This window comes from Staurois parvus, unplaced genomic scaffold (assembly GCF_062004578.1).
Source record: "Staurois parvus isolate SC_StPar_1 unplaced genomic scaffold, SC_StPar_1.0 ptg000249l, whole genome shotgun sequence".
Classification (NCBI taxonomy): domain Eukaryota; kingdom Metazoa; phylum Chordata; class Amphibia; order Anura; family Ranidae; genus Staurois; species Staurois parvus.
The window spans coordinates 13,050,729-13,076,141 of NW_028318045.1; the positions used below are offsets into that span (position 1 = coordinate 13,050,729).

The following is a 25,413-nucleotide window of genomic DNA, read 5'->3' on the forward strand; positions in this document are numbered from 1 at the left end:
CATAAATCCTATTGAAACAGCTGGATCTAGGTGAGGTCTTCAAACTTTCTAAACAAAAGGCCAGGTTACTGTCCTCCAAACTTTAGGAGTGGGAGGGAGCAGTTTGTGACCAGTGGGAGTAGAAAATATCCTGGCATCAGTGGGAGTAAACAATGCCCCACAATTGGTATTAGGGGGAGTAATAGTGTCCCAATCATTGCTATAAGTGGGAGAAAGAATACCCCTTCATTTGTGTTAGTGGGAGGAATATTGCCCAGTCATTGGTATCAATGGGAGGAATGGTGTCCTATCATTGGTGTCAGTGGGAGGCACAGTACACCATCATAGGCGTCAGTGTCAGAAACTATGCCCAACTGTTGCTGACAGTGGGTGACATAATGCCACAAGGGCCTGATAAAAGCAAGCAAAAGCTACATCTGGCCCTCAAACAGAATATAGTTACATATTTACATAGTTAGTCTGGTTGAAAAAAGACACAAGTCCATGTAGTTCAATCAATAAAAAGGAGAAAAAAAAACATTGAAAAAATGTTTACAGTCCTATATACACAAACCCGGGGCCAGTGCATCTAGAAGCAGCAGCGTTTTGACAGAAACAACTATTGATTTGTGGTAAACACATCTAAACAGGTGTTAAAATTAGGCGCGCTTAGCGATTGAGTGGTAATTAATTTCAATAGCCAGAATAAATTATGAAGCCTTCAACTTATGATCTACCAGAACACCTAGATCCTTCTCCACCATTGATTTCCCCAGTTGTACCCCCCTAGTATGTATGATGCATGCATATTCTTAGCCCTCAAGTGCATAACTTTACATTTATCAACATTAAATCTCATTTGCCACATATGTTGGCTTGTAAGTTGGAGACATCCTGTAAGGATGGTATTCCATTGCATAGCTTGGTGTCATCTGCAAAGACTGAAATGGTACTTACAATCCCAGACCTGCTATCATTTATAATTACAGTATATTAAAAAGTAAGGGTTCTAACACTGAACCTTGGGGTACACCACTAACAACCCTAGACCATTCAGAGTATGAATCATTAACCACTACTCTCTGAATACAGTCTTTTAGCCAGTTTTCTATTCATTTACAGACTGATTTTACCAAGCCTGTAGACTTCGTCCACAACCACTCCTTTGTCTAAGGTTTTGCCTACCTCATAAAAAGAAATCAGATATGTTTCCAGCAAAAACGCTTCTATGTGGTCTTTTATTAAACTCTCCAGTATCTTCCCGACTATACAAGTTAAACTGACCATTCTGAAGTTACTTGGTAAAGGCTTTGATCCCTTTTAAAAATAGGCACCACATTGGTAATCTCTAAAAATTAGAAACAATGGCTTTACTATAACAGAGCTCAAGTCTTTTAGGACACATGGGTGCATGCCACCTGGTCCAGGTGCTTTATTCATCAATATTTTTGGACCATATCAATTTTGAGCCATACTGGATCATTTCGGATTATGTCATCCCCATCCACAGCCACTCCTTTGAGGTTTTTCTCACCTCCTCATAAAAAGAAATAAGAATTGCTTGACAACTTCTGTTTTTCATGAATCCATGCTGTCTGTTCCTTAATATTTTTTTCTAGCAAGAAATCATCTATGTAGTCTTTAATTAAACTCTCCAGTATCTTCCCAGCCAGGGGCAGACTGACCATTCGTGCACTCGGGCACTGCTCGAGGGCCCAGGGTCAGTAGGGGGCCCCATGAGATGCCCCTAGTACCTTTCATAGGCTTTTTTGGGTGTGGTTTGAGTGTGGGTGAGAACACAGGGGCTCCATGATCCCCTATTGCCCAGGGGCCCCATGAGTTGTCAGTCCGCCCCTGTTCCCAACTATAGAAGTTAAACTAACAGGTCTATAGTTACTTGGTAAAGACTTTGATCCCCTTTTAAACATAATCACAACATAAACACCACCAATCCAGTCGTGCTTTATTCACTTTTATTCTTTTTAATTATTTCTGGACCATATCAATTTTGAGCCATTGTGGATCATTTAGGGCTGTGTCAATACTATTCCCATTATGGACATGAGCTCCTCCATGCTCCTCATGTATACACGGAGAAGAAGAAGGTAACTAATAAATATGCCTTCTCTACCTACTGTAGATTATTTTGTAAAGGTTCTACATGCTCAGACCTGACCTTTTTACTATTAATATATTTGAAAAATTTTGGGGGGGTGTCCTACTGTCTTTTGCAATCTGTCATTCGTTTTGAATTTTTGCAGCCTTGTTTTCCCTTTTGCATATTCTGTTATATGCCTTGTAACAATTAAATGATGATAGCGTTTCTTCATTTTAATATTTTTAAAAGCTCTTTTTTTATTATTAATAATTTTTTAACCTTTGGCCATGAGCCACATAGGCTTTTTTTTAACCTTTTAAACTTGCCCAAGGGAATATATTTTGCAATGTGTTCACATATGGTCTTTTTGAATAATTTTTGAATAATTCCCTTTTCTTTTCTGTGTTCATCACTGCCAATATTCTGTCCCAGTCTAAGTCTTTGAGAGCAGCCCTCATCCTTGGAAAATTTGAGTGTTTCATCTTTCCAGTATGTGTTTGTTGTTTACAGCTTACATTAAATGAAATCATGTTATGGTCACTTCTACCCAGATGTTTTTTTATATGAACATTAGTAATAAGCACTGCATACAGGTCCAGCAGAGCATCATTCCTAGTTGGGGCCTCTATGAACTGTACCATAAAATTGTCCTGTAGTAGGTTTATAAATCTTTGCCCTTTGACTGTTCCTGCAGTGCCATTACTCCAGTCAATTTCAGGATAGTTAAGAATCCCCTTGCAGCCCTTTCTATATGTGCAAGGAGTCTCTACCTCCTCATTGAGTGGCCTAAATCAAAGTCCAGTGATTGTATTTGTGGTACGCACACCCTTATGCAGTTCCACCCATAATGCTTCAGTCTCATCACACTCTCCATCAACTAGGTCTTCTTTCCCACTCACTTTGAGATCTCTTCTCACATAGAGACAGACTCCACCATCTTTTCTTTTTACCCTGTCTCTCCGAAAGAGAGCATAGCCAGGAATATTAATGGCCCAGTCATATGAAGAATGAAGTCAAGATTCAGCAATAGCAATTAAATCATAGTTTTCTTTTCTTTGTGCACCAAAGCTTCCAACTCACCTATTTTGCTTGGCTGACTTTTGGCATTAGCGAACAAACACTTTAACTCATTGTCACATTTTGCATACGCATTTTGCATATTTTTATTTTGGTACAAATATTACCATTTCCAATGGTTGTTTGTAGCATGGGAACTTTCTTATCACCTGCCATAGCCCTCCCCCCATCTTTCCTCATTTCACCCACCAATAGGAACTGACCCCTGTCTGATCTGTCTACCTTGTTATAATCTAATTCTCCCTCCCCCCTCAATCCTAATTTAAATACTTTTCCAGCCTTCCCATAAACCTCTCCCCCAGCATAGCAGACCCTTCCATTTAGGTGCAAACCATCTTTAGCATATAGGTTGTACCTCAATGAAAAGTCAGTCCAGTGCTCTAGAAACCCAAATCATTCCCTCTTACATCAAGTCTTTAGCCATGCATTTAGTTCTCTAATATCTCCGTCTTTCCTGTATGGCACAGGAAATATTTTAAAGAATATCACCTTGGAGGTACCTTCAACTTGCAGCCTAGTTCTTTAAATTGATTTTTACGGAGCCTCCACATTCCATATATTCTGTCATTGGTTCCAACATGGACCAAGTCAGCTAGGTCATGCCTAGTCTCTCCTAGTAATTCATCAACTCAGTCCACCACATGCCAGACCAGGGAGACAGCAGACCATTCAGTTAAGGCGATCCTGGTGACAAATTATTCTGTCAGTAATGATTATATAATCTCCTATTACCACCAACTGTCTATGCCTTCCTGCACTTTGTTAACCACCCTTACTAGATGGGCTGCTCTCCTGGCTTTTAGAGATAGCAGTGACTTCTAGGGCTGCCACCTCTGGGCTTGACACCTCCACATCTTCACCCAACTTGGAAAATCTGTTTGTGTGCTCAAATCCAGGGTTGGCATACCTTTTTTTGTGAGCCCCTACCACTCTTTCTGACTACAGTAACCCTGAAAAGGTGTTTTAAAAAACTGCTAGCAAAGACCCCAAAGAAGAGGATAAAACAACTGTAACCACAAGCAATCACCAGAAGTCAAAAGCAAAACTGTTTTTCACTTTCTACTCAAATTCCCCACTCTCCAGCTTCGAGCCAGCAAAATGCAGCAGTTTGGAGACCACTGATCTGAAGCAGGGGTTTATCAGAAATCCTGCTTAGCCTGGGTCTGCGAAGCCTAAAAGGTCTTCAAATTAAGCCCTGTCATAAGCTGATACTGGAAGATTTTTTACCTTAATGCATAGAATGCATTAAGAAAAAAAATCCCTAGGCCTTTCACACCAGTTTAGGATTTTAAACAAGGTATGAAAAGTCACACAAAAGACCATTATAAAAATCATGTAAACTAAAATAAAATTACCAAAAAAAAATAGTTCCACTTTAACTGCTTGCCGCCCTGCCACTGTGTATATACGTGTGCAGGGCGGCAGTGGAGCGCAAAACCACGTTTAAAAACGGGTTCCGCACTCCCGACACTTTCGCCGGCAGGGGGCGCGCGCGCGCTCCCGCCGACCCGCGGGTGACACTATTTGATCCAGGAGGGATCAATCATTAGATTTCAGCCAGTGATTTCTGGCTGAAATCACATGATCGGTCCCTGTCCTATCCTGTCCTGTGTTGACAAACACACAGGGCAGGATATGATGTCATTCTTCTCTGCCTGGACACATTCCGTTCCAGACAGAGAAGAAGACATCCAAAAAGTGAGTACACAAGCACTACACTACAGTTAGAACACTCTAGGACACATTTAACCCCCTGATCGCCCCCCCCCCTCCAGTTAACCCTTCACTGCCCTGTCACCAGTGTTACTGATCAGTGAAGCGATTTTTACTGATCAGTGTCGCTGGCGACTTCCGATAGAGTTAGCGCCCCTCCCAGATAGCGCCAGATTGCCCGCCAGTACACCAGTAATCCCGTTTAACCCCTTGATCGCCCCCCCCCCCTCCAGTTAACCCCTTCACTGCCCTGTCACCCAGTGTCACTGATCAGTGAACCAATTTTTACTGATCACTGTATCAGTGTCGCTGGCGACTTCCGATAGAGTTAGCGCCCCTCCCAGATAGCGCCAGTTTGCCCGCCAGTACACCAGTAATCCCGTTTAACCCCTTGATGCCCCCCCCCTCCAGTTAACCCCTTCACTGCCCTGTCACCCAGTGTCACTGATCAGTGAACCAATTTTTACAGATCACTGTATCAGTGTCGCTGGCGACTTCCGATAGAGTTAGCGCCCCTCCCAGATAGCGCCAGATTGCCCGCCAGTACACCAGTAATCCCGTTTAACCCCTTGATCGCCCCCCCCCCTCCAGTTAAACCCTTCACTGCCTGTCACCCAGTGTCACTGATCAGTGAACCAATTTTTACTGATCACTGTATCAGTGTCGCTGGCGACTTCCGATAGAGTTAGCGCCCCTCCCAGATAGCGCCAGTTTGCCCGCCAGTACACCAGTAATCCCGTTTAACCCCTTGATCGCCCCCCCCTCCAGTTAACCCCTTCACTGCCCTGTCACCCAGTGTCACTGATCAGTGAACCAATTTTTACTGATCACTGTATCAGTGTCGCTGGCGACTTCCGATAGAGTTAGCGCCCCTCCCAGATAGCGCCAGATTGCCCGCCAGTACACCAGTAATCCCGTTTAACCCCTTGATCGCCCCCCCCCCCAGTTAAACCCTTCACTGCCCTGTCACCCAGTGTCACTGATCAGTGAACCAATTTTTACTGATCACTGTATCAGTGTCGCTGGCGACTTCCGATAGAATTAGCGCCCCTCCCAGATAGCGCCAGTTTGCCCGCCAGTACACCAGTAATCCCGTTTAACCTCTTGATCACCCCCCCCCCCAGTTAACCCCTGCACTGCCCTGTCACCAGTGTCACTGATCAGTGAACCAATTTTTACTGATCACTGTATCAGTGTCGCTGGCGACTTCCGATAGAGTTAGCGCCCCTCCCAGATAGCGCCAGATTGCCCGCCAGTACACCAGTAATCCCGTTTAACCCCTTGATCACCCCCCCTCCAGTTAACCCCTTCACTGCCCTGTCACCAGTGTCACTGATCAGTTAACCAATTTTTACTGATCACTGTATCAGTGTCGCTGGCGACTTCCGATAGAGTTAGCGCCCCTCCCAGATAGCGCCAGTTTGCCCGCCAGTACACCAGTAATCCCGTTTAATCCCTTGATCGCCCCCCCCCCCAGTTAACCCCTGCACTGCCCTGTCACCAGTGTCACTGATCAGTGAACCAATTTTTACTGATCACTGTATCAGTGTCGCTGGCGACTTCCGATAGAGTTAGCGCCCCTCCCAGATAGCGCCAGCTTGCCCGCCAGTACACCAGTAATCCCGTTTAACCCCTTGATCGCCCCCCCCCCCAGTTAACCCCTTCACTGCCCTGTCACCAGTGTCACTGATCAGTGAACCAATTTTTACTGATCACTGTATCAGTGTCGCTGGCGACTTCCGATAGTGTTAGCGCCCCTCCCAGATAGGGCCAGTTTGCCCGCCAGTACACCAGTAATCCCGTTTAACCCCTTCATCACCCCCCCCCCCCCCCGGTTAACCCCTTCACTGCCCTGTCACCAGTGTCACTGATCAGTGAACCAATTTTTACTGATCACTGTATCAGTGTCGCTGGCGACTTCCGATAGTGTTAGCGCCCCTCCCAGATAGCGCCAGATTGCCCGCTAGTACACCAGTAATCCCATTTAACCCCTTAATCTCCCCCCCCCCCAGTTAACCCATTCACTGCCCTGTCACCAGTGTCACTGATCAGTGAACCGATTTTTACTGATCACTGCATCAGTGTCGCTGGCGACTTCCGATAGAGTTAGCGCCCCTCCCAGATAGCGCCAGATTGCCCGCCAGTACACCAGTAATCCCGTTTAACCCCTTGATCACCCCCCCCCCTCCAGTTAACCCCTTCACTGCCCTGTCACCAGTGTCACTGATCAGTGAACCAATTTTTACTGATCACTATATCAGTGTCGCTGGCGACTTCCGATAGTGTTAGCGCCCCTCCCAGATAGCGCCAGTTTGCCCGCTAGTGCACCAGAAATCCCATTTAACCCCTTGATCGCCCCCCCCCCAGTTAACCCCTTCACTGCCCTGTCACCAGTGTCATTGATTACAGTGAACAGATTTTTACTGATCACTGTATTAGTGTCACTGGTGACTTCCGATAGTGTTAGCGCCCCTCCTAGATAGCGCCAGTTTGCCCGCTAATGCACGGGATTTTTTTTACCAAAAACATGTAGCAGAATACATTTTGGCTTAAATTTATGACTAACTTTGAGTTTACGATATATTTTTTATAGCTGAAAGTAGAAAATATTGTTTTTTTTCAAAATTTTTGTGGTTTTTTTGTTTATAGCGCAAAAAATAAAAAGCGCACAGGTGAACAAATACCACCAAAAGAAAGCTCTATTTGTGTGAAAAAAAGGACGTAATTTTCGTTTGGGTGCAGCATTGCATGACCGCGCAATTATCATTTGAGTTAGTGCAGCGCTGTATAGCAAAAAAAGGCATAAATTACAGTATCTATACCATAGTTTGTAGACGCTATAACTTTCACACAAAGCAATCAATATACACTTATTGGGATTTTTTTTACCAAAAACATGTAGCAGAATACATTTTGGCTTAAATTTATGACTAACTTTGAGTTTACGATATATTTTTTATAGCTGAAAGTAGAAAATATTGTTTTTTTTCAAAATTTTCGTGGTTTTTTTGTTTATAGCGCAAAAAATAAAAAGCGCACAGGTGATCAAATACCACCAAAAGAAAGCTCTATTTGTGTGAAAAAAAGGACGTAAATTTTGTTTGGGTATAGCATTGCATGACCGCGCAATTATCATTTGAATTAGTGCAGCGCCAAACAGCAAAAAAAGGCCTGGTCATTAAGGGGGGTAAATCCTCTGGGGCTCAAGTGGTTAAGTGTTAGGACAAAAAAAAGCAGCCCAAGGCAAAATGGAGTATATGGTCGATATTGGCATAACGGAGTGATTTTTCCATATGCACTGCATGTAATAGCTGTTTTCTGTCAATAAACATGGAACAATTTTGTAGTCGGCTTGTTTTGCAATCCGCCCAAGGACATTTTCTGGATGAATCCAGTATTATTAAACAATGAGTCACTCTGTTGTGTGACTCCCGTATTTCGTAAAATAAAGACTTAAATAAGGCACTTTGCCTGAAAATGGCTCAGTCATCTCATATCAAAGGTATTTTTTTTGTTATTTAGAAAAATCACTGTAAGAGCAAAATCTTGAAATTATAAGACTCTATCATACCAGAGAAAAACTCTGCATTAAATAAAGGTAAGCCTTGATGGCCCAAGATCAGAACTTATGAATTCTTAAAGAGACCCTGCCACCTTTTCCATTCAGCAAAGAGTGACAGATGCTGAGATCAAAACAATATCCTGATCAGGGAGAGGTACATATGCCGCAACTATTGATTGCCTTCTTTTCATACCTGGCTGTCATCAGTCTTTTGAGTTTCTGACCCATGACAAGTTTGTAGCAATTAAAGTGAGAAGTTAGAAGGCGGTCAGCAATGGAAGCATATGAACATCTTTTATTTTCATACCCCACAAGAACTGCAGTTTTGAAATTGCTCTGACCCCGATGTCTAGCCATTACAATTCGACCCTTGTAAAAGTCACTCAAATCCTTACACTTGCCCCTTTTTTGCTTTCAACACATCAACTTCAGGTACATGTTCACTTGCAGTCTAATATATCCTACCCACTTTCAGGTGCCATTGTAACAGGATAATCAATGCTATTCACTTTACCTGTCAGTGGTCATAATGTTATGGCTGATTGGTGTATATATTTGTTAGCCTGAGTTCACTACCACAAACTGCGTTTGTGTCAACAGTTAGTCCTCATGAACACTGGACGTTTTGATAATGCTGGTAAACGTTAGCTGTGTAAAGTCACATTAAAAACGTGAGAACAGCTTTTTTTATCGTTTTTGCATAGGCGTTTAGTGGCGTTTTGCTGGGTTTAGCTGCGTTTTTCCACGTTTGCATTTTATAGGGTTTTTTTTAACCCCCAAAAAATTGTGGGGGGGGGGGGGTCAAAAAAAGTAAAAAAAAAATGCCAGTTTATGTAATTTTACCGTGTTTTACCGTGTTTTGCAGCGTTAGAGCATTTTTACAGCTAAAAAACTCCTCTAGAAACCCACTAGTCCTGGGTTTTTTTTCCAGCCAAAAAAACGTCCCAGCCAAAAAATGTTGATTACAGTCTATCTGTGCATGGACACATAGGATAACATGCTGGGGGGTTTACTAGCTGTGGAAAAAAAAGTCAAAAGCCAAAAACAGCCGCTGTAAAAGCGTCCAGTGTGCATGAGGACTTATACAGAGCTAAGGCTTTACTGAAACACGATTACATCATTTTCACTAATACAATTCAACAAACGTGTGTTTGCTGATGTCGTCTTGTCTCCACCTTTAGGACAGGCAAGAAATCCCCATAACCACAATTAGTGTTAGGGTTACAGGAAGGGTTAATGTGAAGGATAATGTTAGGGTTAAACAGAGGGTTGAGGTTAGTATTAGGGTTACATGGAGGGTTGGTTTGACTGGGGTTACAAAAAGGTTAGTAGCAGAGGTGGACTGACCATTTGGAAACTCGGGCACTGCCTGAGGGCCTGGGGTCAGTAGGGGGCCCCATGAGATGCCCCTGGTACCTTTTTCATAGGTTTTTTTGAGTTTGGGCAAGGACACAGGGGCCCCATGATTCCCTATTGTCCGGGGGCCCCATGAGTTGTCAGTCCGCCCCTGGTTAGTAGATTAGGGTGATATCTGTTACAAGAAAAGTTAGTGTTAGGGTTACAGAGAAGGTAAGAGTTAGGGTTAAGTAGAGGGTTAGGGTTACAGGTAGAGTTAGTGTGAAGGATAGTGTTAGGTTTACAAGGATGGAATTAGGTTTACAGGGAGCTTTAATGTGAGAGTTATACAAAGGCTTAGTGTTACAAGGATGCTTAGTGTTATAAGTACCTTAGATTGTACACCCCTTGAGGGCTAGGGACTGATGTGAATGTACAATATATATGTGAAGTGCTATATAAGTACCTGTAATAAATAAATAAATAAGTAGGGTTAGTGTTGGTGTTGCAAGAAGAGTTAATGATAGGGTTACAGGGAGGGTTGGTGTTATTGTTACATGAAGTGTTAGTGTAAGGGCTCGTTCACACTTGACTTTATTTCTAACTCTTGCCAAACGCCCCTGTAGTGTTTGACAGGGGTTAGACAGGCGTTTTTATTGCTCCCCAAATGCACCCAAAACGCCCTATGCGCAGCTTTGAGGCGGTTGATAGGCGTTTGCCAAGCGTTAAACCCGCACCACAAACTCCTGCAATGAAGTTAAATTATATTAATGCTCCACAACCGCGTCGCAACCGCACCACAAACGCCTGGCAGGCGTTTGCGGAGCGGCACCATAGACTTGAATGGGAGGCTTCAACTTCTTCTGACTCGAGATGAGGCGTCAGTTTTGCCGCGATGCGACGCATTCGTGTGAACAGCACTGTGTGCTGCCATGTAAAGAATTTTCATAGGCCTTTGAGAAGCATTAAAAATGCTTCCCAAACACCTGTCTGACACCTGCTGAAAAAGCTAGTGTGAACGTAACCTTATTGTTATTACAGAGAGAGTTAGTGTGAGAGATAGTATTAGGATAACAAGGAGGGTTAATGTTAGTGTAATGGTTTCGGGGGGTTTAGTGTTAAGGTCGGAGTCCTAGTGTTAAGAAGGGCTAGTGTTAGGATTATAGATAGGTTAGTGTGAGGACTACATGAAGGATTAGTGCGAAAGATAATATTAGGGTAACAAGGAGGGTGCATGTTAGTGTAAGGTCTACAGGGGAGTTAGGTTTGGTTTTAAAGGGAGGGTTAGTGCTAAGGCCATATGGAGGGTTCATGTTGGACTACGGTGAATTAGTGTTGAGTTTACAGGGAGGGTTAGTTTTAAGGCCACATGGAGGGTTCATGTTGGTGTAGAGGTTACAGAGGAGTTAGTGTTGGGTTTACAGGGAGGGTTGGTGTTAAGGCCACATGGAGGGTTTCACATTAGTGTAAGGGTTATGAAGAATTTAGTGTTGGGTTTACAAGGAGGGTTAATGTTAGGATCGCATGGAGGGTTCATGTTAGTGTAAGGGCTACAGTGGAGTTAGTCTTGGGTTTACAGGGAAGGTTGGAATTAGGGCCACATGGAGGGTTCATGCTTGTGTAAGGACTACTGCGAAGTTAGCCTTGAGTTTACAGGGAGGGTTAGTGGTAAGGCCGCATGGAGAGTTCATGTTAGTATAAGGGCTACAGGGGAGTTAGTGTTGGGTTTAAAGGAAGGGTTAGTGTTAAGGCCATATGGAGGGTTCATGTTAGTGTAAGGGTTATGAAGAATTTAGTGTTGGGTTTACTAGGAGGATTAGTGTTAAGGCCACATGGACGTTCATGTTCATGTAAGGGATACAGAGGAGTTAGTGTTGGGTTTACAGGGAGGGTTAGTGTTAAGGCCACATGAAGGGCTCATGTTAGTGTAAGGGCTATGAAGAATTTAGTGTTGGGTTTACAGAGAGGGTTAGTGTTAAGGCCATATGAAAGGTTCATGTTAGTGTAAGGGCTATGGGGGAGTTAGTGTTAGGTTTACAGGGAGGGTTAGTGTTAAGGCCATATGGAGGGTTCATGTTATGTAAGGACTATGACAGAGTTAGTATTGGGTTTACAGGGAGGGTTAGTGTTAAGGCCATATGGAGGGTTCATGGTATGTAAGGACTATGACAGAGTTAGTATTGGGTTTACAGGGAGGGTTAGTGTTAAGGCCATATGGAGGGTTCATGGTATGTAAGGACTATGACAGAGTTAGTATTGGGTTTACAGGGAGGGTTAGTGTTAAGGCCACATGGAGGGTTCATGTTAATGTAAGGACTAGGGTGCAGTTAGCATTAGGTTTATAGAGAGTTTTAGTGTTAAGGCCATGTGGAGGTTCACGTTAGTGTATAGGCTATGAGGAATTTAATGTTGGATTTCCAGGGAGGGTTAGTGTTAGGGCCCCAAGGAGGGTTCATGTTAGTGTTAGGGTTACAGAAAAGGTTATGTTAGGTATACAGGAAGGATAATGGAGAAGTCAAATGGAGGTTAAGTAATAGGAAGGTTCATGTTAGCATTAGGGTTACCAGATGGGTTACTGTTAGAGTAAAGGTTAGCGTTGTGCACTTGCATAAACACTAATCCTGATATCCTAGTGACAAAAACTTACGTGCCAATCTCCTCATATACCCTTTTCAAAGTAACTATAGAGTTCAAGTTTTTAATGAACCTGTAACCATTATTTGCTTCCACGCATTTGCAGTAAAATGTCGGGATTGTTTGGCCTCCTGCTACATGTTCACACTTGTTTTCTTGTTGAAGAAATGGTTTGGAAATGGCTACTGTCCTATTAAGGCCGCAGTCCTCTCTTCAACGTATTTTCTAAGCAAATGGTACTTTTTGTTCATCTGGCTTTTCATCTGGAATACAGATGCTGTCCTGCCTCATAACACAGTTAGTTTACTATTGTGGCTTTCAGATGTCACGGTTACTCAACATGGACACTGCAGCCAATCCAGGTTGTGCTAGGTTTCCTTCTGCTGGGCAGCCATAATGCTTCACAAAATAAATAACTCCCATTAAAGCTGACGTTTAATCTGCTTAGATTTAGCGTTCCCTGGTTCTTCCTTTCCCCATCCATCAACATGTTAATGACATTTTAAATAAAAACCTGTTTCCATTTACATACCTTATTTTATACCCAATGATATCATCACTGGGTATCTGTTTTCTTCTGTGCATTGCAAGCAGATTATGGCTGGTAGAAGTGCTGTACGTAGCTCCTGTAAAACATCACAGTAGGTGCAAAAAAAGAAAATTCTAAATTTTGGGCTGTCACCAGAGCAGTAATATTGGCCTAATTTTCCAATGGTGAATCTAATTCTGGTGACAGCCTGGCATTCCCTCCTTTCGTGTTTTGGTTATGGGACAGGAAGTAAAAGTAAATCTCCCCAATGGGACACAGATGGTAAAAAAAACAAGGGTTATAACCCTCCCTTATTTTATTCAAAATGAAAATAAATGTTTTCTACTTTACAAGGCCTTCGGCATTCAAAGAGTAAAGTCAGATCTCCTGATGTTCATACTTGTCCTCTGTCACTGACTCAGAAAGCATTGAAGATATTGGATTAGCATGAGAGCCAGGCAACTAGTAATTGTCAGAAGGAGCAGTCAACAGCCACAGCCTACATATTTTCCCCAGCACAGGTTTATTTTAAGAGAATGTTTCAAATTCGTTATGAACCTTCCATGGGTATTATTAAATGGGAAAAGAGATTAAAAAATAAGAATCTCCTTGTTCATTCATATGTATTGAGGATAGAGATTGGGATGTATCTGCAACCATTTTTTCAACCATTTGGATAAAGTGTAGGTTTCCAGTCTCTGGCAGGTTTGTACTGCTGTCTCTGTCCAGCTGGAGAGATCCAAACTTTTACAGTTGTCACCAGAACAGGAATAAACAGTACATTTTCCAAGAGGGACATTTGTTCTACAGTTGCAAGAAAAAGTATGTGAACCCCTTGGGATTATGTGGAGTTTTGCATGAATTGGGCATAAAATGTGCTCTGAACGTCATCTAAGTCACAGCAATAGAAGAACACAGTCTGCTGAACATAATACTACACAAACATTAGATGTTGCCATGGTTTAATTGCACATAACATGTAAACATTCACAGTGCAGGGAGGAAAAAGTATGTGAGGCCCTAGCTTAATGACTTCTCCCAGAGCTAATTGGAGCCAGGAGTGAGCCAACCTTGACTCCAATCAGTGTGATGATATTGGATGTGTTGCTGACAGCTGTCCTGCCTTTAAAAAACACATACCTGTTTTGGCTTTACTGGTTTCAAGAAGCACTGTCTGATGTGAACCATGCCTCACAGAAAAGAGCTCTCAGAAGACCTACGATCAAAATTGTTGACTTGCATGAAGCTGGAAAGGGTTACAAAAGTATCTCCAAAAGCCTTGATGTTCATGTGTCCACGGTAAGACAGACTGTCTACAAATGGAGAGAGTTTAGCACTGTTGCTACTCTCCCTAGGCGTGGTCGTCCTGTAAAAATGACTGCAAGAGCACAGCTCAGAATGCTGCATGAGGTAAAGAAGAATCCCAGAGTGTCAGCTAAAGACCTACAGAAATCTCTGGCACATGCTAACATTTTTGTTGACACATCTACAATAAGGAAAACATTAAACAAGAATGGAGTACATGGGAGGACACCACGGAGGAAGCCATTGCTGTCCAAAAAGAATATTGCAGCACGTTTGAAGTTTGCAAAAGAGCACCTGGATGTTCCACAGCACTACTGGCAAAATATACTGTGGACAGATGAAACCAAGATTGAGTTGTTTGGGAAGAACACACAACACTATGTGTGGAGAAAAAAAGGCACAGCACACCAACATCAAAACCTCATCCCCACTGTAAAACATGGCGGAGGGAGCATCATGGTTTGGGGCTGCTTTGCTGCCTCAGGGCCTGGACGGATTGTTGTCATTGATGGGAAAATGAATTCCAGAGTTTATCAAGACTTTTGCAGGAAATCGTACAACCATCTGTCCGCCAACTGAAGCTCCGCAGAGGATGGGTGATGCAACAGGACAATGACCCAAAGCATACAAGTAATTCAACAAAACAATGGCTGCAACGGCACAGAATACGCCTTCTGGAGTGGCCCAGTCAGAGTCCTGACCTCAACCCGATTGAAATGCTGTGGCATGACCTTAAGAGAGAAATTCAAACCAGACATCCCAAGACTATTGCTACACTGAAACAGTTTTGTGAAGAGGAGTGGTCCAAAATTACTCCAGATCGTTGTGCGGGTCTGATCTGCAACTACAGGAAACGTTTGGTTGAGGTTATTGCTGCCAAAGGAGGGTCAACCAGTTATTAAGTCCAAAGGTTCACATACTTTTTCCTCCCTGCACTGTGAATGTTTACATGTTATGTGCAATTAAACCATGGCAACATCTAATGTTTGTGTAGTATTATGTTCAGCAGACTGTGTTCTTCTATTGTTGTGACTCAGATGACGTTCAGAGCACATTTTATGCCCAATTCATGCAAAACTCCACATAATCCCAAGGGGTTCACATACTTTTTCTTGCAACTGTATATATATATATATATATATATATATATACACTGTATATATCTTTATTGAACATTACTCTCATAAACCACAGGGAATCCAGAAAGTGTGAAGCTATAGCAAGGATGACTATGAAAACAAAGTCTATTTCTCTTGTAGAAGAGGGTTCTTTTGTTGGTGTTGTGCTGTGCAAGCTATGTTTTTATTTTTATGTTTCTTTGCTAGTAACCGCCAAATCACTACCTATACATATAAAATGTTTTTTGAGGCCTAACACAAGACATGGTGAATGAAAGGCTGTCGCCACCACAGCATATGTTGTATTATTTTATATTGGTGATAAAATGCTTCATTTCCATTTGAAAGCTCATGAGATACTGTATATATATGTGTGTGTGTATGTGTGTTATAATGTATATACTGAAGGTGTTGCATCAATTTCTTCCCAGGTGATTCTCTAGTGGACAGATGAGAACAAAAGGATGACTAGCTGGGCCAGCCGCTTTTTCAATGGTCTTATCTTTTTTCTCCTGGTGATGTCTTCAAAAGGTAAATCCAATTTTGGAATATGATATGAGTTGCTTTTAAAATTCTCTGATGGCTTTGATCATACAATTTCCTGGTATGAGTTAAAGCGCCCTAGTCTCAGGTAGCAACTGGGAGGTTCCTAGTTTGCCTCCTAGAATCTGACTGCTTAACCACTCAATGTCCTCGATGTTGGCATTAACCTTACGGACCTTCACTCCAAAAAAGGAAATATTGCTTCCTGCAATAACCCTAATTTTTGGGGGTGGGTTGGTTGATATCTTCAGAGATTGTAGGAGCAGAGACATGGTATAGGTAAGTATGGCATGCCTCTGCTCCTACAACCTCATGGGAGCAATTCTGGCACTCATTGTTGGAGGCAGGCTGCAATATCCGAGAAGAGACAGCTGAGTTCCCAATGATGTCAGTGAGGAAGGTGGCAGCCTGAGCCCCATGCTGTGGAACCTAGGCAGTGGATCACAGCAGGAAATGCTAGATTTTCTGGCTAGGGGAGAAGGACAACCCTGGCAGGAAAAGTGGAAGAAAAAAAAAGCATGAAGAATGTAGTTACTTTTCAAGTTCCATCTAGACTTGGTAGTCATCGGTGGGTTTTATTAAAGCACAAGCAGTACATGGCAAGCATTCCGATGCACAAGCAGACACAATTCTTCTGGTGGTGTTTTTTGAGAATGTGATATAGTAGCACTGGCAGCCCTCTTGCAGTTCTTAACATCTAGTAGGCAGCACAGTGGCTAAGTGGTTAGCACTTCCTCCTGGCAACAGTAAATTTATCAGTTTGAATCCCAGCCTTGGCATTACCTGCATGGAGTTTGCATGTTCTCCGAGTGCCTGCATGAGTTTTCTTAGGGTACTCCAGTTTCCTACCACATTCCAAAGACATGCTGGTAGGATAATTGGCCCTAGCATGTGTATGTATGAATGTGAGGGGCCTTAAATTGTTGGCTCCTGTGTAAATTGTTCTCTGCTGTATAAATACCCATAAATAATAATAAGCCTAAGGCAAATGACCAGTGTAAAAAGCATCTGATGGATGGGTTGCATAAAATGTGTGGGTAATGATGCCATTCATAAATGCAAGCTCAGCTTCAGTGCTCAAGCTAGTGCAAGGTCAGAGAATGGTAGATTCCTCCCGAGGTTTCTCAAGTAGGTATTTTTCTGTGACAGATTCTTTGAAAGGAGAATTAAATTACTCTTTACTAACGTGGGCTGGTAGTAAAGGTGATAGAATACAGTGCCTTGAAAAAGTATTCATACCCCTTGAAATTTTCCACATTTTGTCATGTTACAACCAAAAATGTAAATGTATTATATTGGGATTTTATGTGATATACCAACACAAAGTGGCACATAATTGTGAAGTGAAAGGAAAATGATAAATGGTTTTCACATTTTTTTACAAATAAATATCTGAAAAGTGTGGTGTGCATTTGTGTTCAGCCCCCTTTACTCTGATACCCCTAACTAAAATTTTGTGGAACCAATTGCCCTCAGAAGTCACTTAATTAGTAAATAGAGTCCACCTTTGTGTAATTTAATCTCAGTATAAATACAGCTGTTCTGTGAAGCCCTCAGAGATTTGTTAAAGAACATTAGTGAACAGACAGCATCATGAAGATCAAGAAACACACCAGACAGGTCAGGGATAAAGTTGTGGGGAAGTTTACAGCAGGGTTAAGTTACAAAAAAATATCCCAAGCTTTGAACATCTCACTGAGCACTGTTCAATCCATCATCCAAAAATGGAAAGAGAATGGCACAAATGCAAACTACCAAGACATGGCCGTCCACCTAAACTGAGGAGAGCATTAACCAGAGAAGCAGCCAAGAAGCCCATGGAGGAGCTGCAGAGATCCTCAGCTCAGGTGGGAGAATCTGTCCACAGGACATCTATTAGTCGTGCACTCCACAAATCTGGCTTTTATGGAAGAGTGGCAAAAAGAAAGCCATTGTTGAAAGAAAGCCATAAAAAGTCCCATTTGCAATTTGTGAGAAGCCATGTGGGGGACACAGAAAACATGTGGAAGAAGGTGCTCTGGTCAGTTGAGACCAAAATTGAACTTTTTGACCTAAAAGCAAAACGCTATGTGTGGCGGAAAACTAACACTGCACATCACCTGAACACACCATCCCTACCGTGAAACACAGTGGTGGCAGCATCATGTTGTTTCTTCATCAGGGACAGGGAAGCTGGTCATAGTTGATGGGAAGATGGAGCCAAATACAGGGCAATCTTAGAAGAAAACCTGTTAGAACCTGCAAAAGACTTGGAACTGGGGTGGAGGGTCACCTTCCAGCAGGACAACAACCCTAAACATACAGCCAGAGCTACAATGGAATGGTTTAGATCAAAGCATATTCATCTGTTAGAATGGCCAGTCAGAGTCCAGATCTATATCCAATTGAGAATCTGTGGCAAGACTTGAAAATTGCTGTTCACAGATGCTTTCTATCCAATCTGACAGAACTGGAGCTATTTTGCAAAGATGAATGGGCAAAAAAGTCACTCTCTAGATGTGCAAAGCTGGTGGAGACATCCCCAAAAAGACTTGCAGCGTAATTGCAGCGAAAAAGGTGGTTCTACAAAGTATTGACTCAGGGGGATGAATATAAATGCATGCCACACTATTCACATATTTATTTGTAAAAACATTTAAAAGTCATTTATCATTTTCCTTCCACTTCACAATTATGTGCCGTTTTGTGTTGGTCTATCCCATAAAATCCCAATAAAATACATTTACGGTTTTGGTTGTAACATGACAAAATGTGGAAAATTTCAAGACGTATGAATACTTTTTCAAGGCACTGTTTACAGTATGTGCACACTAAGTAGTTGTGCACAAGTAAACTTGAACTTAGGGGTACATTTATACTAGCTGTGGGTCAGGCAAATGCTGATGTCGCATAGATCTGATCACCACTCACTTCTAAGACACATGAGAAGCAAGATGGATTCTTTAGGACACCCTAACAACTCCTGGTCTATCTATCTTTACATAGTGTTATCTTTACCCTTTTCCAATAAGAATAAGTGTTTGGGCAGTAGTTGAATAGAAGCCCCAAAAATGAACACCCAGCACCCAGATGGCCCTACAAGTACAGTGTAATGATGCAGAGAGCATGACATTACAACCGCTCTCTACATTATTGTAGACTGTCCACCACCAGGAGAAGAAGACCCCATGCATCACATGATAATCCTGTAAGCATCTAGAAAAGGTAAGGATAAAGTAACTATTGCATTAAATATAGCCTATGGGATCCTACAGGTGGAGGGGGAACCTGAAGGCAAGGACAAACTTGTTAACATCACATGAGAGTGTGGTCATTGCATGAGGGCAGATACAAACGAAAAAAAAATGATGAATTTATTGTAAAATTGAAACATCTCTAGAATAGAAAAAAAAAATCCCAGTATAAGGAGAGAAAAGGCTATTATCCAAAAATGGTTATAAATCAGCCCCTTGTATCTCCTTATAGGCAAAGTACAACTGATTTCCGCACTGTGCCGTGATTAGCAATATACTGTATATATACATAAACGTACAGTATATATATATATATATATATATATATATATATATACCTATTTATTAAACCCAGTGAAATCATGCGTAGGAGAAAAGGAACACATGTTATGCATCATTGTGTTCAGGACTCCCTGACACAACTGGACCATGAAGAACATATTACCATTGTCTGTGATACAACCTCCACTATGTCATTCCACATACTGGGGGCTTTACGGACAACATAGTAATAGCATGTCTCTGGTACTCAAGTAGCATCAAAGTTGCATCGAAGTAGTGCAGGAACCTATATGTGTCCAAAGTCGCATGTCAGAGTTACAGTAGGTGTAAGGGCTAGGTCTAGGGTTAAATGTTAGGGTTAGAGTTAGGGGCTAGGGTTATTGTTAAGGGTTAGGGTTAATTGTTAGGGCTAGGGGTAAAGGTAGCCGTTAACTCCAACTTTTAACCTTACTTGAGTGCTAGAAAGTGTTAAGTTGCATCAAAGTTGCACTACATGAACAGAGCTGTCATACTTCCCTATTAGCAAGAAAACCCTGCAAAACACATCAAAAACACAATATTTGTATTTTTGGTGCAGGTCCATTGAAGTTTCTTACACATAAAATGCAATCTGATGCAGGAAAAAAAAGTAACTGACCTTTTCCAAAAAACGCACCAGCTCAAAATGCACAGATGTGAACTAGATCCATAGGAAACCATGCTAAATGGACTATAGTGCATTTCTGCGAACTGGAGAATGCACTGAAATCCGCAGTGTGAACCTATGGTCAAAAGGAATTTTTTATGTGAATTTCACATTTGTAGTTGCTTGCTATTCCATATTTTGATTGCTGTATGTCATATACGACTTATAGATACACCCTCTAGTGGTTAGGGGATCAGCACCCAGGCTATCATAAAGAGAAAAATGATTGCAGCTCTGTATTAATTGATACATCATTAAATGTATTTTTAGGCAAGCAGTATAAATACCTGAATTTGACTTGGCACCAGCTTTTTCTGTCCTTTTACTGTCCAATCACAGTCTGGGGGAGGGAAAAGACTTATTAGTGTAACTAAACTGGAACATAGAAAAATCAGGTCTCCTGTCCTGTTCTGTGGGGAAAAACTGTGTAAAACCCAGGACTGGATAGACAGAAATACAAATCCTTTGGCAGGTAAAACAGCTTTTATATACAATCAGCGGGTAACATAAGTATTGAACGTCACCCTTATTCTCAGTAAATATATTTCTAAAGATGCTATTGACATGAACTTTTCGCCACATGTCGGTAACAACCCATGCAATCCATACATACCGTATTTTCCGGCGTATAAGACAACTTTTCAACCCCTGAAAATCTTCTGAAAAGTCGGGGGTCGTCTTATACGCCGGTGCGAGCCGGTGTCAGGGCGGCACTTTTTCGAGGGGCGGCGCGGCGCCGCCCCCCCTCCTCCTCCAACGGACACTAAGTACAGGGGTGGACAGAGGGGCTGCTGTACCTTACCTGGCTCCGGTCCCACGACGATCCGGTCTAGGAAGCGTGGCTGCTCCTTCTTTCAGTTCGGCCGCTCGATGGTCACGCGGCCGCTCGGCTCCGCCTCCGCACCGGTGATTGGGCGCCAGCACTGGAAAGGCACACAGGCGACCAATCACCGGCGAGGAGGCGGAGCCGAGCGGCCCCGCGAAAATCGAGCGGCCGCACTGGAAGAAGGAGCAGCTGCTCCTCTCCCCTACTGACACTAACGATGGGGCACTATTCCTCCTCCACACTGACACCAACGATGAGGCACTGTTCCTCCCCCACTGACACCAACGATGAGGCACTGTTCCTCCCCCACTGACACCAACGATGAGGCACTGTTCCTCCCCCACTGACACCAACGATGAGGCACTGTTCCTCCCTCACTGACACCAACGATGAGGTACTGTTCCTCCCCCACTGACACCAACGATGAGGCACTGTTCTCCCCACTGATACCAACGATGGGGCACTATTCCTCCCGCTGACACCAATGATGGGGCACTATTCCTCCCACTGACACCAATGATGGGGCACTATTCTCCCCACTGACACCAACGATGGGGCGCTATTCCTCCCCCACTGACACCAATGATGGGGCCCGCGAAAATCGAGCGGCCGCACTGGAAGAAGGAGCAGCTGCTCCTCTCCCCTACTGACACTAACGATGGGGCACTATTCCTCCTCCACACTGACACCAACGATGAGGCACTGTTCCTCCCCCACTGACACCAACGATGAGGCACTGTTCCTCCCCCACTGACACCAACAATGAGGCACTGTTCCTCCCCCACTGACACCAACGATGAGGCACTGTTCCTCCCTCACTGACACCAACGATGAGGTACTGTTCCTCCCCCACTGACACCAATGATGAGGCACTGTTCTCCCCACTGATACCAACGATGGGGCACTATTCCTCCCGCTGACACCAATGATGGGGCACTATTCCTCCCACTGACACCAATGATGGGGCACTATTCTCCCCACTGACACCAACGATGGGGCGCTATTCCTCCCCCACTGACACCAATGATGGGGCACTATTCCTCCCACTGATACCAACGATGGGGCACTATTCCTCCCACTGACACCAACGATGGGGCACTATTCCTCCCACTGATACCAATGATGGGGCACTATTCTCCCCACTGACACCAACGATGGGGCACTATGCTCCCCACTGATACCAACGATGGGGCACTATTCTCCCCACTGACACCAACGATGGGGCACTATTCTCCCCACTGACACCAACGATGGGGCACTATGCTCCCCACTGATACCAACGATGGGGCACAATTCCTCCCACTGATACCAATGATGGGGCGCTATTCCTCCCACTGACACCAATGATGGGGCGCAATTCCTACCACTGACACCAATGATGGGGCGCTATTCCTCCCACTGACACCAATGATGGGGCGCTATTCCTCCCACTGACACCAATGATGGGGCGCTATTCCTCCCACTGACACCAATGATGGGGCGCTATTCCTTCCACTGACACCAATGATGGAGTGCTATTCCTTCCACTGACACCAATGATGGGACACTATTCCTCCCACTGACACCAATGATGGGGCACTATTCCTCCCACTGACTAATGATGGGGCACTATTCCTCCCACTGACTAATGATGGGGCACTATTCTTCACACACTGACACTAATGATGGGGCACCATCATTGGTGTCAGTGGGAGGAATAGTGTCCCATCATTGGTATCAGTGGGAGGAATAGTGCCCCATCATTGGTGTCAGTGGATGAAATAGTGCCCCATCATTGGTGTCAGTGGGAGGAGTAGTGCCTCATCATTGGTGTCAGTGGGAGGAATAGCACCCCATCATTGGAATACCCTACTGAAATACCATACCATATTGAAATCAAATCTGATGTTTTTTCATTTTTATTTGGTGTGCGTTGGAAGAGGGGTAGTCTTATACGGCGAGTATAGCTCAAACCCTATATTTTAACAGGAAAAGTAGGGGGTCGTCTTATACGCCCAGTCGTCTTATACGCCGGAAAATACGGTACAAAGAAACCAAAACAAATCAGTTGAGAAATTAAGTTATGTGTAATAAAATGAAATAACACAATGAAAAGTATTGAACACATGAAGAAAGGGAGGTGCAAAAAAGGCATGGAAAGCCAGGACACCATCTGAAATCTATCAGTAAATAGAAAGCAATCCTGCCCCTTGTCAGTGCAAATTAATATTGGCTGGTTCCGTCTCAACTGATGGCCTATAAAAAGGTGTCTCATTATCAAGGTATCAAAGAAGAAACATCGCATGATGGGTAAAAGCAAAGAGCGCTCTCAAGGCCTTTGCAACCTTATTGTTGCTAAACATACTGATGGCATTGGTTACAGAAGGATTTCTAAACTTCTGAATGTTTCAGTGAGCGCTGTTCGGGTCATAATCTAGAAGTGGAAAGAACATCATTCCACCACAAACCGACCATGACAAGGTGCTCCTCGCAAGATTTCTGACGGAGGAGTGAAAAGAATTATCAGAAATGTTGTCCAAGAACCAAGGACCACTTGTGGAGAACTTCAGAAAGACCTGTAATTAGCAAGTACAATTGTTTCAAAGAAAACAATAAGTAATGCACTCAACCACCATGGCCTGTATGCACGCTTACCACGCAAGACTCCATTGCTTTAGAAAAAGCATGTTGAAGCTTGTTTAAAGTTTGCTTCACAACATTTAGACAAGCCTGGAGGTGGGAACATCATGGTGTGGGGTGTTTTTCAGCATACGGTACTGGCAAACTTCATTTGATGGAAGGAAGGATGAATGGAAAAATGTAGTAAGATAATCTTGACAAAAATCTGCTGCCATCTACCAGGATGATGAAGATGAAACAAGGGTGGACATTTCAGCAAGACAATGATCCCAAACACAAAGCCAAGGAAACTCTCAATTGGTTTCAAAGAAAGAAAATCAAGCCAAAATCACACCTGAGCAATGTATGCGACTAGTTTTTCATACAGGAGGTGTCTTAAGCTGTCATTACCAACAAAGGATTTTGTACGAATAAATACATTTCAGTTAGCGTGTTCAATACTTTTTCCCTGTGTCATTCCATTTTAGTACACATAACCTTCTGAACTTAATTGTTTTGGTTTCTTTGTATGGCTGTTACTGACATGTGGTGAAAATGTAATGACAATAACACCTTTAGAAATATATTTGCTGAAAAAAATGGTGACATGTTCAATACTTATTTTGCCGGCTGTATCTTATCTGTGTATTTGTGCTTTTTACCTGTAAACCTGCTTTGGGCTCCATGCACTCTGGCTTAAAAAAAACTCTGCTCCTAGAGGAGTTTAGCGTTTTGCCTGTAGTACAACTAACGTTATCCTCTGTGTTCATGCACATTAGGAAGTCTAGAGGTGCTTTATAAGCTAAACATTTAGAGGCAGAAAAAAAAAACCCTTTCTGTTTTGCATTTTTAAGAACGTTTTTATGGCAGAAAAAAAAACCCGAAACACTAGTACAAAAAAACCTTCAAAATTAGTGAATTGAAAGCCATGAAATCATTCCCTTATAAGAAGTTCTCTGTAGGAACTATTTTTTTTTCATTCTTTGCCAGGAACCAGGCAGTCCTTTTGCCATCCTAATCCTCCCTCTCACCTGCTATATCCTTAGCAAAAAGGACAAGGGAGTGTTCTGAGCAGTGATGGTCTCCACTCCTTACACCAGTGTAGGATATTGACAAGCTAAGAGGGAGGTGTGGAGAGCCTATAGCCTCTAGGGTGTGAAGAATGCAGAGATGAAGCAATTAAGGGAATCCCAGGTCCTACACTGTGCCTGCCACAGCAACTGGGAGACCTTCTGGAAAAGCCACTAAATATTTCCAAGTGTGCATGCACTATTTTTATCATGCAACTTTGAAGTGTTTGCATTTTAAAAATTTGTTCTGCTTTAGGCTCCTTTCATGCGAAGGGTTCGATGAGGTCCACCTGTCAGTTTTTCAGGTGGACCTGATCAGACCCCCCAGTCACCCCTATGGACCAGAGGGCATAAACAGACTTGTGTCCATTTACATCAGCCTACCTCCAATCCGATCTGGTTTGCTTAAAAAAAAGCAAACCAGTTTTTCAGGTGGACCTGATCAGACCCCCCAGTCACCCCTATGGACCAGAGGGCATAAACAGACTTGTGTCCATTTACATCAGCCTACCTCCAATCCGATCTGGTTTGCTTAAAAAAAAATCTGCTCTCTGTGAAAGGGGCCTTACAATAAAGGTATTAAAACAAAACAAGTTTGTAGGCTTGAATAGGACTTTGTGCCAAAAAGGCAAGCAGGTGCAAAGGACTAGTTAACAGTATTGCCTGTAGCTTCCCTGAAGCTGATCTCTTTCTGTTACTGACTTGCCATAATTTGTTCTGCACTTGAATAGGACTATACTTCTCTGACAAAAAAGGCAGGCAGAGGTCAAAGGGCTAGTTACCAGTATTTCCTGTAGACTCCCTGCTGCTGATCTTTTCCCCATTA

The 25,413-nt window shown here is 43.1% G+C and overlaps 1 protein-coding gene across 4 annotated transcripts in view; it reads left to right on the forward strand.

Moving 5' to 3' along the window:
• Positions 1–25,413, forward strand: part of SHISAL1 (shisa like 1) — a 210,695-nt gene that overhangs the window by 124,151 nt on the left and 61,131 nt on the right. For all 4 annotated transcript variants that reach the window (XM_089680792.1, XM_089680790.1, XM_089680793.1 and 1 more), the window contains one exon: positions 15,782–15,881. In XM_089680792.1, the coding sequence (XP_089536918.1) occupies positions 15,815–15,881 (67 nt within the window). In that variant the 5' untranslated portion in view covers positions 15,782–15,814. The remainder of the gene's footprint in view (positions 1–15,781; positions 15,882–25,413) is intronic.